The sequence below is a fragment of the Carassius auratus genome, chromosome 24, assembly GCF_003368295.1.
Source record: "Carassius auratus strain Wakin chromosome 24, ASM336829v1, whole genome shotgun sequence".
Classification (NCBI taxonomy): domain Eukaryota; kingdom Metazoa; phylum Chordata; class Actinopteri; order Cypriniformes; family Cyprinidae; genus Carassius; species Carassius auratus.
In genome coordinates, this window is record NC_039266.1 from 12,831,052 (window position 1) to 12,846,146 (window position 15,095).

Here is a 15,095-nt window from a genome sequence, read left to right on the forward strand (position 1 = left end):
TAAACCTTCACACTAAAAAGCATAAAATGCAATGCATGACATCAACCATTAAACCCAGTGTAACAGATGATGGACTGGAAGCAAGGCAGTATCAAGCCAGTGGAGTGACATTTGACCACTAGGACCCATCATGGAGTTTATTAGTGCAGTGGATGAGAAGACAGCTTTCTTTGTGAACCTGACTCTCAAAAGTGAGGACACTGTTTTCACAGTTATGCCTATGCCTATGTCTATGTCTATGTCTATCTATGCACACTCACTGGTGTTGTCATTTTCTTAGTTCTCTCATGATTATCAAGACGCGATGCTGGGATTTATTACAGTCCTTTAAACACTGAAATCAACTCGAACCCTAATCTGTGTTGTGGAACACAGCCTTCTCTCCAGCAGCTCACACACAGGCCACCGGTCTGAACTCAGCTGGGAATGTGCAGACATCATGGCTGAACGACTACATGCCCCTCACATCTCATCGATGCACGCCGCCTGTGCTGCCACCAAACAACCAAACGACAGAACGCAGTCTCAAGTGCAGTCCTGAATCCATCGCTACTTCAAACCACAACGCATTTAATAATAATAGTTTACCTTCGTCCAGGGCCAGACCCCAGTTACACCTCCAACATTGGCAAACACTAAAGAGAACTGATGGTTCTAGGAACAAACCAACATGTGAACAACATGTGCTTTTCCAAAAATAGCCCACTTGAAAGACGGCACGGCACTGCTACGTGATTTATGTTTTAAATTTACATTTAGTACAGGATTTTGTCAATTTTGTACTTATTTCTTCGATAATGGCGAAAAGAGTGCACCCCTCCTCTGTCGCACAGATGGTACAGCTCGGCTTCCTGATACCGATTGTGTGTTTAAATACCACCGGCTACTACATGACTTTTTAAAACGTATTACTTTTTAAAACGTTTACACTCTGGTAATAAACATACGTATAATATATATATATATATATATATATATATATATATATATATATATATATATATATATATATATATATATATATATATATATATATATATATATTTGTTTTTAAAGATATATTTAATATTCATTGAATAGTATAATCTATATTAACATTATATATATATATATATATATATATATATATATATATATATATATATATATATATATATATATATATATATATATATATATATATTTATTATTATTATTAGATAATATTTAGTTTTCCAAAATAATACTTTATAATCAACTACAAATATAATTATTAATAATAGATAAGCACTCTAAAATATTACTAAATGAACGGTTACAATAATAATTATTGGTAATAGATAATATTAAGCATGCCAAAACATTGCTTTATAAACATCTACAAATGTTTTTTTGAATGGATATTTCTAAGCATTCTAAAATATAACTTTATAAATAACTACAAATATTTATCCATATAATATTAAGCATTTTAAAATATAACTTTATAGATGACTACAAATACAATTATTACTTAATGTACATCCATTATAATATATAATGACAAGTATAATAAACACGACCTACAATCAATACTAAATACATCCAATGTGTAATCTGTATTGTATTATTATTATTATTTATGAATTATAATAAAAGCATTCTAAAATTTTACCTAGTAAATAACTAGAAATATGATTACTACTTAACCAGTCTTTATTGCTTTACTTAATAAAGTGGATAACTGTGCAGTAATAATGCAATGTGTAAATGAGAAGACTCACTCAAAACCAGTATTTTTATTTTTTAAATTAACAGGCACAACTTACATAATTTGTACATACCAAAAAAAAAAACTCAAGAGAAAGAGTTAGAAAAACAGTAACTCCTATCACCTCCTACAACTGGCAAACCAATTTAAATAGAACCCTTTATTAGCAAAAAAAAAAAAAAAAAGAAGAAAACTTTGTAAGTACCAAAGTCTACTTTAAACATAAGTGTGTACACATATTGACACCTTTCAAATGCTGACAGGGGTCAATATATTTCTCAGCCAGCAAACACACATTCAAGTTTAGCCCTGTTGTCATTTCCACACATTACTTTCAGTAGTAAGGACAATTTACATGTGTAACATAAAATAAAAAGGATCCTGATATTGTGTGCAGAGGGAAGAGTCATGGCCATCTCCATTTTTTTCTACACCAACACATTCATTAGCAAGTCTAAGTACACTGTACCACAGACGATGGAAAAGAAGACAAGCCAAACAGGTTTAGAATATTCAAGTATTTCTGAATAGATGGCTAAAAATACATCTTTGGAGTGTATGAAGTTAATAAACAGTGTGAGATCTCACATTACTGATCAGATAGCTAACATCAACGAAATACAATTGTTGGGGACAAAAAGTGTTGTTGTTTTTTTTGTTTTTTTAATCCCAGAAAACCTAAAAGACAAAGTACCAGATAATCTCTGATCATAATAACACTAATTTTTTGGAGAATTGAAATCATTTCATTTTGAAAAACGTGCAGGATCTAAATATTATCAAATATGTGCTCTCCAGTAACATAATTTGTGTATCTACATGCCGCCAGGTTAATTAATCTCACTTTTAGGAGTTACAGATTATACATATTTCGTTTTTTTCCCCCCTAAACTACGTAACAGTCCTTTGGGAGAAAATATAATCAAATGGAAAATATTTAGGACTATTTGTGATTTTTTTTTTTTTTTCGTCCTTGGAAGAATTTACCTGAGCCAGGCAAGCATGACCAGATGATCAACATCTTTTGAATATATAAACCACAATAACTTCCAAACCATCTGAGATTACAGAGAATAAAACAAATACCAATAATTAAACAAGATGTACACTGTTGGAACATACAGTATTGCCATCTATTAACTCTCTTTCATTACTTGCACAAAAAGAAAGGTGATAAAGGTGAAGTAAATTTTTTAAATGGAATAGTTGAACATAATTTTGAACTACTGCCTCATAACAAAAACATTTTATACAAATAAGATCGAACACAAGACAGAAGTTTCTTGCTAACATTCAATATTCTGGGTTACCTATAGCTCTGCTTTAATGGCAAACCTACACTCAACACTGGTTCCATCCCACATGACTTGGCAGAGGTAAATGTGAGTTTATGGATGGTCAAGGTTGGTTTAGATGCTCAAACGGACCAATTATAGTCTTAAGTGACAATGAAACCACCATTTGCAGTGATAGCAGAGCTTGAGATGAATGAGATAAAACAGTCTCTTTCTTAAATGAATCTATTTACAGTGAAACATCAGAAACTCTCTGAAGAAGTGCGCTATATCTTTGTTAGAATGAACTAGTCTGTCTTCACAGTGCATAACATTTCAGTAGGAATATGAAAAGAAAAAGCAATGATTTCCAGATTGGTTTTGGATTTCTCTAATTTGATTTGGATTTCTCATTATTGGCCCTGCTATGCCCCTATCCTTTGTTAATGCACAAGACACATGGACCTTAAAACATACCAATGACAAAAATGAACAGGAATATGTATGGTCCAAGATGGAAATAATCCTTTTTCATAAATTTTTCTAAGTTTTTCCACACCAACCCCTTCACGGGTCCGCTTCCATCCTCTTCAAAAATAGATTTCCATTCTCCGACAGTTTTTTTGGTTTTCCCAAACATGCATCCAACTGGCCACCGGTAACACAGCTGACATCATCTCCCATGTTTGTGGTCTGAGTCCATGCTTGAGTTTGAGTCCAAGGTTAAAGTTCAGAGACCATATGATTTCAAAAAGTGCTTTTATAGGTCAGTAGGACTTCTTCCCTTCTGGAGTTCTAGAAAGTTCATATTAACAAGTATCATCTGTGAAAAAAAAAAAATGCTGAGATTTTAAACCCATTCAAAATGCATTTCCACAAAAAAAAAAAAAAAAAAAAAACTATTACTGACTAAAACGTTAGTTCTTACCATGATACCACCATTTTGTCTTCTTTGGATTTTTATTGCACGTCCGTACATAAAAGGAGTTATCAGGAGGCCGCCTCTGTAAACATATAAGGAAATAAATACATAAATAGAAATAAAAACATACATATTTTTAGGGTTAGTCTGGATTCCATTACTAGATTCCAAATAGTATTATTACATTTATCATTTAACATATATAGTTTATAGTTCTCTGATATCGGTTAACATTCACACTGACATGCAGGTAAACAAATGAAATATTTCTATTTTTAGTGTTCAAGCATTTCAATTGTTAGACTTTCATCAACTCGCAAACCCACTGCAGTTCTTACATTATGCATAGTTTGGTGTAATGTAATGTAATGTATGTTATGATGTTAATATAAAAAGCTAAGTTTTTCTCTCTCTTTTTTTTTTTTTTTTTTACAATATGGTTCAAATGGAAATTTTATAACAAATTAGATAAAAAGAAATCTAAGAACTATTAAGAATACATTACCTATAATGAGTAACCTAAATTACGTTACTAAGCCTATTGTCTGACATGTTGTGTGCTCTTCTGAAGACCTCAGAACTAAAAAGAACATTATGTTGTGTATTTGGTGTAATGCAATGTGTTATGTGGTTTAAGGTTTAAAAAAATAATAATAATAATAATAATTTCCATATACTGTACATTATTATTGCTCCTCTATGCCCTGGCTTTCTGAAATGCAGCAATTTTTACAAAGCTCTACGTTTGGAAAAAGCACTGATTGGCCAGCTATCCAGTGCATTGTGATTGGCTGAATACCTCAAACGTGTGATGGAAATGTTATGCCCCTTAACATACTGTGATGCTGTGTTGTTCGGCACGATGAGACAAAACCAATAAAACCCATTGCATTGTGTTGCGTATCGCACTTCGTAAACATAAAACCATTTGTGTAGGGGTGCTCCGATCACGATCGGTCGATCATTAATGTGCATCTCGTCAGTAAAGCCGGTTTTTCTAATCAGCGGTTAATTCCATCAGGTGCGTGATTTCACATAGAGCAGCTGTTACTACACAGAGCCTATGTTAACTGAGAAGATGCACCAATAAACGCTTAAAATAAAGTGGATTTGCGCATCTTCTCTATTAACAATGGCTCTGTGTAGTAACAGCTGCTCTATGTGAAATCACGCACCTGAGGGAATTAACCTCTGATTAAATAACCGGCTTTACTGACGAGATGCGCATAACGATCGGCCGATCGTGATCGGAGCACCCCTACATTTGTGTCTGCATTTGTGATCTGAGAAACATCAAACACCAAGCGCTATTGTTGGAACTACCCAACTTTATAGAAACAGCCTTTGAGCACAGATGCATTGTAGGCTACTATGCAAGAAACAATCCTCCATAAAATGTGTTGCATACATCTGAATATTTTGACTGAACTGTTCTGGAACAGTGTTGTAAATACAGCTTAACCACTGATTTCTAGTTGTGTCCTCTTTAGGAAGGCCAAACAAAGTTGTTTCGTTTTCACCACAAAACACAGCGTCACACAAGGCGGGCTTTAGTGAGGAACGGCCGCGGGCTTCGCAATATTTTGTTTGGCAATACTGTATCAATTCTCAAAAGCGTGTGCGCTGCCTCGGTTCCGCCTCTTGCTGCGTCCCATGTGAAGAGGCTCATGTGGGGCACAACAGACAGTAGGATCGCGGCTTAAACTAAAAACAAAAGCTTAGGGTTTGAATGACAACTTTGTTTTCAGTTCCCGTCCCTAAGGTCATATAGACTGTCAATTATAAAACATCAGCGTTAAGACACCTTTAAGCAAGGACTATAATTAGTAAGCCATTGATTTAGAGAGACACCAGATATGGTGGTTAATGTCTTACTATTGTAACTAATGAACAAACATATGTCTAATATGTCCCATATAAGAACCTAAATGTGTCATCTCCACATATTGAGCTGCACTATAACTTTAAAATCCAAAGAGATACAATAACTAATTTACAAAACAGATATCAGAACATATTAACGAAACCACTGCATTGTTGTGTGAGACACTTACCTTCTCTTTACAGCTAGACAGCATGCTAATAATGCTAAGACAAACAGACTGCACTGAAAGAGCTGGTGACCAATCCTCCGTTAATATGGACAGGCAGATATGGCCATTGCTATAAACATGGGGATGGACAGGTATATTGTCTCCTGTGAACATTACCTGTCAAAACACAACATAAAGACATTCATTTTCAGCTGTTTTGCACAAAGAGGACCATGTATGCTTGCTTTAAGCTGCTCTTTTGCATACAATGAAAGGGAACATTCTGGAAGCTTATTTCTACAATTTCATCAACAAAAATAAATAAAAATAATAATAATAAAATAAAAATGACAATAATTGCAAGAAAAATGTTTATGAGAATTATGAGAGTTAGGGATGTATCAATTCGTTCAAAGATATTAGACAGCAAAATTAAAAGGTGTCCTTTTATTAGGCTATTGCTGCACATTTCTTTGTGAAATTGAAATAACAAAACTAAATTACAAATTTATTTTACACAAATAAAATAAAACTCGTCATATTAACAAACGAAAACTTTGTCTGTGCTCTTTCCATTTAGGTTAAAGTTTGAACCAACCACTGCATTTTCATCAGGATCCAAACAAAGATTCAGCATACACTCTACTTGCAAAATTATCAGTTTTTAATCTATATTGAACTGTATAATTTCGAAATTTGAAGCAAAAACAGAATGGTCTGACCTTAGTTTTGTTAAACTATACTACATAAAACATATCTGAATGAAACAGCAGACAACCTGAATGAAATGCAAATTCCCTTTCTGCCAGCAGGTGGCATTTATGAGCAGCAATGATATAGTGTTTCCTTGGTTACCGCTGTAAACAAAGCAGAACTGTGCTTTTGAAATCTACTTTCATATGCATCGTTCAGATGCAAGATAAAAAATAAAATAGAATGTAAACTTTTCTAAAGACAGTCAGTTCCCTTCAGAAATACATTCATATAAACGCCTACTCCATGTTTTGCATCTCAACAGATCTGATTTGTCAAATCTTTTAATTGATTTTCAACCAGTACGCGGTTCATCGTTACATCCCTAATGAGATTTTAGACAAAATTATGAGAATTGAGACAAAATACATTTTATTTTAAATTTTTCACAATTCTGAGAAAATGTCTAGAACTAAATTCATTAGCTGGGTTTCCATCACCCTGCCTTTTTGAAGTATCGCATCAGATTCAAGTGATGGAAGTTAATTTATTTCAAATAAAAATGCCTTTATTCCCCAAAACGTTTTTACGCCCGCTTGAGGTGGTTTTTGACTTGTGCAAAAAAGGATTCATGCGAATAATGGGAGATGGAAATGCATTTTGCGAATAAATTCCTCCATGCGCATCAAAAAAGTAAATGTTACTTTGTGCTATGGGACAGTAAATCCTGACTAACCAGCAGACCGATCTCATTCCACCGCATCTAAAATGTTGTTATGATAATTCGGGAATGACCGAGCAAAGTCTTTAAATGTATTGCTGTATAATTGCCTCCCAGAACTGTTAAACGACTGCGGTTCCAAACAGCAGTATCCACCTCCGAAAGCAATAACCGCATTCATTGTGTTTTTGTCTGCTCATTCTGAATTATTTACTATATATTATATATTTAATTAAATCATTATATTCAGTAGGTTCTCCAACTTTTCCTAGTGATGTACAGTGCCAGTTCATTGAATGGAAACTGTGCTTGTTTGCAAATGTTTTCTGCGATATTCCAATTTTGCGCATAAGTTAAATTCGCAACTTTGGATGGAAACCTGTCTGATGAGTCTTATGGACTTATTTTAATGATCTTTTTTAATGCTCTTTGACATTTTTTGAGCTTGACATCTCCAGTCCCCACCCGCTTTAATTGTATGGAAAAGTGCAACACTGACATTCTTCAAAACATCACCTTTTGTGTTACACAGAACAAAGAAAGTCATGAGGGTGAGTAAATGATGACAGAACTTAAATTTTGGGGTGAACTATCCCTTTAAATCATAAGCCGGTGCTTAGTCCTTACAATTGGCATGAGGCCGCTAGATTGGGAGGTAGAGACAGAGACAACCGGCTGAATGAGAAGCCGACGCCAGATCCAGTCTTACATAAGAAAAAGCATAGAGCGCTCAGGGTCAGACACAAAAAAATAGCCAGTGCTTCACTCCCAATGAAATGCACTTAATGTGCACAAACTCTGCTATGGCCACTTCAGCAACAAAAATGGTTATTTATCAGTCACCTTTAATCTCAAGTGCTACCCCTCGCATTTAAAGCTCCTTTGCTCCATTTACACTTTGTATCAGCGCTAAACCATCAACAGTATTTCTGCCACTTGTTGTGACATGGTTTTCAACTGTAATAGTATCCATATACTCATGCTGTTCTTATCCCTAAAAGCCTTAGTGGTGTGTGAGCTTGTTTATCTTATTTGGTCTGCTATTTATAATGGGACTGATATGGAAAATAAGATCAGAGTTAACCCTCTCATATGTGGCCATTAAATCTGCAGTCTACAAGCTCAATTTACCCTTGTGCGGCTTGATCCTATTATTTTACTGTTAAGGTGCAAAACAGATTTTAGCCTTAAATGTTTATCTGGCTGGTAAAAAAAATAAAATAAATAAAGGGTGACCAGCAATTCACAAATTTTCATTTTATGCAAATAGCCAGCAATGCGATGTGGCAACTACCGAGAGCAGCACAAACTGCTGCGACCGTGATCTGTCATATGTGAGTTACTGTAGTTGAGTACAAGTAAGATGGAGAAGTTAATGTTATTGTGAACAATCACACTTGTTTATAGGATTTGTCTCTGTCTACGTACAGAGATGTAATAAAATCATACACTGAAAACCATGTCAGAAACAAATATTAATTGAAATAAATCAGCAATACAATAAAATATAAATATTACACATAACAAAATTACCAAAAACAGTTAAGAAATTAAAAAGGAAAACTGGGAAATTGAAAAAATAAAAGCAATAAGCTATTAATAAAAGCTATAATAGTGTATAAATAATACTAAAATAAGGCAGACATATTTTAAAAACTAATACATGTGTCAAAAGCAAAATTACAAAACATTAAGCTAATTAAAATAAAAACTGAAAATATAAAAAATAAAAGCATGTAGATATGTGTGTGTGTGTATATATATATATATATATATATATATATATATATATATATATATATATATATATATATATATATATATATATATATATATATAAAACAAATAATTATTAATAAAACCTATAATAGTTAATAATACTAAAATAACACTGGGAAAGTAAAAAAAAAAAAGATCACTCATTCGTTTTACCATTTCCAATAAATATATATTCTAAAAACAATATAAAATAAATTAACATTTTATTATGAAATAGAGTTAATATTTAGACCTACCTGAGGTGAGTCAAAGGGATAACGACTACTAAATTTAAAAAGAAGCTGAAATTTCTCCCCCTCATAAAGAGTACCAGAGGCTCCTTCCATATCCACAATCCATCTGTAAAAACAAAGAAAAATATCAATAATGAGCATTTTGCCTGAGTAAACGGTCTCTTAAAGGGGTCATATGATGCAATTTAAATTTTTCCTTTCTCTTTGGAGTGTCACAAGCTCGTGGTGCATAAAGAAGATCTGTAAAGTTGCACAGACTAAAGTTACTCCGATCACAAATACAGACATGGTTTTATGTTCATGTGGCACGATGCAACGCAACGCGTAAAAAGACAGTATAAGTCATCAGTTCTCAATTCCAGTCCTCACGCCTCCCTGCTCTGCATATTTTGTATATTTTTCTTATGGCTCTATTCGAACACAAGTGCCCTGCGAAGTGGAAATCACAGGATATTCCACCATGATTTCAGTTCAAAGCGAACGTATATGTTCCATTCAAAGTGCATTGAACTGTTCGAGACGTGATTTTAAATTGTATTTATTTACCGAGGTATTTGATGTCACACTTATCCGTGTGTGAAAACGCTGTGCAGCACAAATCTGTGAATATATGTTCTGAAGTGAAGTAAACTTCAACAGATTTCCCCTGCTCAGGGAGTAGGGAGCAATGAACACTGTGTAGGGACCATGTCAATGGAAACACAGTTCATTCACGGAGCTCACTTCTAACAAGCTGATTATCATGCAAAATATGCAGAGCTGGGAGGCACGAGGACTGGAATTGATAACTGCTGGTATTATCATTATAATCCATATTTTTTTCAACAAATGCAACAAATGTCTCGTTTATAATGGCTTTTATTGTTTTCGTCTCTGCGCTCCAGGACACCACAGTACAGTAAGGGGCGTAACATTTCCGTCACACGCTTGAGGTATTCGGCCAATCACAAGGCACTGAATAGCTGGCCAATCAGAGCACACCTCGCTTTTCAGACCGATGAGCTTTGTAAAAATTGACACGTTCCAGAAAGGCGGGGCATAGAGGAGAAACAAAAACGTACAGTATATGGAAAATAATGTGTTTTTTTTTTTTTTTACCTTAAACTGCATAAACATTTCATTACACCAAATAAACAAAATAATGTTCTTTTTAGCATCATATGACCCCTTAAACTAAGGAAAAGTTGCATACATATTAGCAACAGCATAAACCACTGCAAGCCAGCAAAAAGTATCCTTTCAGCCGTTAAAGGCCTGGAGAAGAATTAAACTTCTTAAAAAAGACAGAAAGCAGAAAAATTCTGAGCAATAAAAGACGAGACCATAACTAAACAGTAAAGAAAGTGGCACTCTGTCAAGGGTCAAACAGATAACAGTTCTTTCCAGCAAGAAAATCCCTGACCCAAGCACTCGGAATAATCTGACCACTTTTATTTTTTATTATTTTGACTACAGCTCAACACAAACACACGCTATGTGCTCGTGTGTGTCCTTGTCCTAAGCCTTCTGCACGGAGATTTCTAATTGAATTCTTAAACTGATATCTCTGGAGGAAACTGATATCTCTGGAGGAAACATCTGGCATACAGGGCAACATAAACTCTTTTTCAGGGAACAGAAATGTAGTCTTTTAAATAAAAAGGTAATTTCTCATGTCGACAACGTAGCTTAAAATAAATGGAATTTGTTTATATTGTAACTTCATTTTAAATGCTTTACATCTTTAGTTCCCCATCTCTAAAGTGACTACTATACATCATGTCTGACAATAACTTTAAATGATATCATTCAAAACGAATCAAAATGAGTACGCTGAAACAGATATAATGTCAAATCAGATGAATGAATCAAACATATTAACAGCTGTAACCATATTTAATGAATTCTTATTTTGGCATAGCACACATTTTCATCTAGAATATCAATGTCAGACCATCTGCTAACAGAAAATTCTTGCAATATAGCAGAGTCAGATAAATGTCATTTTCCTGCCATGGTATTATCATATCTGCAGCAGCCGTTCGTTCTCAGAAGAGAGAGAACATTCCAGAGATGGAGCGGAAATATTGCTGTGTCGTCAAAGGAGCTCACATTTCTGCCCTTTAGTTTTATATTTCACTACCGGTCATGATTTTTAATAGTGTTTAAGCAAATATTGTATTGTTTAATATTATTAAAATGTACAAGAACTGTGTTCTATTTTTATTACTTTTAACATGTAATTTATTCCTGTTTTTACAAAAGTGAATTTTCAGCAGTCGTTACTCCCTTTATCCATCAGAAATCTTTACTATAAATGTTGAATGCAGTTGTGCTGCTTGATACTTTTACGGAAACTATTTAAATTGATATTTCAGGATTGTTTCATGAATAAAACATGTATGGAAAATTATGTATATATATATATATATATATATATATATATATATATATATATATATATATATATATATATATATATATATATATATATATATATATATATATATATATATCAAATAGAATTTCAAATATGTTTTAAATGTTCTATTCAGCCAAAAAAAAAAAAAAGGTATCATGATTTCCACCCAAACAGCAGATTAGAATGATTTCTGTGAAACTGAAGCTTGGAGTAATGGTTGCTGAAAATTCAGGAATAAATTAAAATTAATTTTAATACATCAAATAGAAACCGTTATTTTAAACTGAAATATTATTTCTCAACATTACTGTTTTATTGTATGTTTAATTTAAAAAAATAATTAAATACATTAAAAAGCAGCTATTTTGAAGAAAAATAAATAAATAAATAAACAACACAAAAAAAAAGGTAATTATTCTAAACTTATGACCTGTAGTATATTACGTCACATGAGTGTACACACTAAGAGAAAGTCTAGAGTAATAGTTAATATTAAAGGTGAAACCTAAACCACTGCCCTCCCCCTATCTAACATATCCTACAAATCTCCTTCAAAAAACTTGACAGACTACAACGAACACAAAAAAAATATATATATAATTAGTTCCGGACAAACACGTCTGGCAAGCTGTTAAACTGGTAACACATACTTGACATTTCTTGACAAAATATATACCAAGACAAGGCTACAAAGCTGCTCCTGAATATAAATAGTAAACTAACTTACATGATTTCCCACAATACCAGCCAGAGTTAGATAAAATAAACGATATCAGTCATTTCTTTTCATGACTTCTACACAGAAAAACATATACATGTGTATAGACAGTTCTGTTCCAATTTCTAACGTGACTCCACGCACCACTGAGCACCAGATTGGTTATACTCAGAGTCAGTTAGGCAATCCTTTTGTGGAGTGTGATGGAACTTTTTCCCTTGTGACAGCTTTTTACCATAAAAGACAGCTAGATATTTCCAGAAATGGATACAGACGAAAGAAGAGGTCAGTAAGGTTTGTTACGGCAATACTACCCTCTCGAGCTGACGGCTTTAATATTTTATTAGTCTGAGCAGACATTCTATACATCGGGCAGAGCAGCCTTACAAATAACACCAAATGGGAAAAGTTTTACAATTCATAATTCATTTATAAAAAATAAATAAAATACAAATAAAAACATGGCCACAAAGGGTGAGAGTTTTCCAGGTTTAACATGACAACACTGAATAAAACACAATGAGAAGTAAAAAATAAAAACACAACGAGTCATTGTGCTTTTAAATGTGTCCCCTGTGACAGTGGATGGCCTCAGAAAGCTAGCTTGTTAATAAGTACACCGTGATGATCACACACACGGGTATAAGATTAAACGAAGAGTCGGGAAACGACGCTCTTACTGTGTGATGGTGTTCTCTACGCTCTTCTCGTTTAGGGTCATTCCAGGAGGAGGGTCACTTTGCAAGGCTAGCAGTTCCTTCTGTAACCTTTTCTGTTGAGAAACAGACAAAGTATTAAACTAAGAAAAGAAGAGAAAAGATTTTATAGTTAATGTGTGTGTGTGTGTATATATGTCTATATTATAGATAGATAGATAGATAGATAGATAGATAGATAGATAGATAGATAGATAGACAGACAGATACTAAACAGCATTTTAATGTTCTTAGGAAGAAGAAAAAATATATAATTATAATTTTTTCAATAATAAATTAGCAGTACCTAATTAAATAATATATAAATAAGAAATAACATCCGAGTAAGCATTTCGTTTTGGACACACAGACACACAGTCTCACCTCAATGTAAACAATTTAGCATGATTATAAGTCAGAAAAAAATTAGGAACGTTACTTCAAAAGTTAAATCACTTCAAATAGAAGTCGTATGAGATAACGTTACATCCCTACGCACATCTATCGTTACCGTTATCACTTACATATTTAAATCTATATACATTCTCTGACTATTAATATTTTTTATTTACAAATAAGTGTTGTGTTGCAACTAGTCAATATTTCGTCATTTCTAATCATTTTAATCAACTCAAAACAGTGACTTATATAAATAAGTCAGTTAAATTCACATTTCCTATCAAATGTCACAAATAACCTTAGAAAGCTGGATAAAAGAGGTAAACATGCTGGTTTCAAGCTCTTCACATAACAGACTCGTGATACTTCTAGTAATAACACGGTGATTCTCCTCACTCCGGTGCCGGTGTTTGCGGTTCATCGGTAGTTTGTGTGAGTCCTGCACGCCAGCTGTTGCTTTTAAAGCACAGATAATTCTCACCCTGACAGCCCAGGAGCAGCGACGAGGACAAGTTATGATTGTAGAAATAACACAGCAACATTCGACCCTTAATTAGGCGTATCCCAAGAAACACAATTTATACTATCAGAGACGACACACTCGACACCTGATCCCGGAGTGATTGATAGATTAAACAGAGCTAGATGTCAGCTGTGATCTTACCTGCATCGACGCCATGATGGATCCCCCTGCATCAGAGGCGCACAGTGACGCAGCGCGACTGACGTCACCGTCACGTGACTCAAAGAGAGCTCCTGTGTTCTGATAACGTACTCTGATAACTCCAATATATCATATATATATATATATATATATATATATATATATATATATATATATATATATATATATATATATATATGTTTCTTTTAATAAATATGTGTTATTTCATTTAATTTCATTTTTTTGTTTGTATGGTTTGTTTGTTTGTTTATTTATTTAGCTGTTTATTTATTTGTTTACATTATAATCATTAATAAATATTTATAATAAATATAACTGTCCAATAATTCATAATTCTGACACAAAACAAAAAGTCACATTTGGAACGACTAGTTTTTTTGTTTGTTTGTTTTTCAAGTGAAGTATCATTTTAAATATATATTTCTTAAATAGTTATTGTTGTTATTAATCATTATAATAACTAATACATATGAAGTTTTGTATAAATGTAAATATATTAATTCATCAATTCATTATTCTGTCACAGGAAAGAAAATGTTATGGGCGGGGGGGGGGGGGGGGGGGGGGCTTGAATCCTTTATAAATCAATAATAATTATTAGTAGTATTTAAAATGAATACATATCTGTTCTTTTTAATAAATGGCTATTATTAAATAAGAAAATTCCAATTTATAACCACTACAAGATAAAGATTTTTTTTCATTTGAACAATCTTCCTTTCCTAATTATTTAATAACTATTATTAATACAAGTTATAATCATCTCTCTCGCTCTCTCTCTCTCTCTCTCTATATATATATATATATTAGTGC

The 15,095-nt window shown here is 33.2% G+C and overlaps 2 protein-coding genes across 4 annotated transcripts in view; both read right to left on the reverse strand.

Moving 5' to 3' along the window:
- The window catches only part of LOC113042319 (double-stranded RNA-binding protein Staufen homolog 2-like), a 115,081-nt gene extending 114,342 nt beyond the window's left edge, over positions 1-739 (reverse strand). Inside the window, exon 1 of the mRNA XM_026201075.1 lies at positions 589-739. The gene's annotated coding sequence lies outside the window, so the exon portion shown is untranslated. The remainder of the gene's footprint in view (positions 1-588) is intronic.
- A 1,169-nt stretch (positions 740-1,908) lies between these two features.
- Positions 1,909-14,362, reverse strand: ube2wb (ubiquitin conjugating enzyme E2 Wb). Of its 3 annotated transcripts, none has more exons than XM_026201077.1 (6): positions 14,262-14,362; positions 13,184-13,275; positions 9,388-9,490; positions 5,980-6,135; positions 3,932-4,007; positions 1,909-3,826 (listed from the first exon to the last, which is right to left on the reverse strand). In XM_026201077.1, exons 1-6 carry the CDS (start codon positions 14,274-14,276, stop codon positions 3,813-3,815), a joined length of 456 nt encoding a protein of 151 aa, XP_026056862.1. In that variant the 5' UTR covers positions 14,277-14,362; the 3' UTR covers positions 1,909-3,812. The 3 variants fall into 3 exon arrangements, with proteins under 3 accessions (XP_026056862.1, XP_026056863.1, XP_026056861.1); XM_026201078.1 differs by lacking the exon at positions 14,262-14,362 and adding an exon at positions 13,994-14,232; XM_026201076.1 differs by lacking the exon at positions 14,262-14,362 and adding an exon at positions 13,896-13,987.
- Between the last annotated feature and the right edge of the window lie 733 nt (positions 14,363-15,095).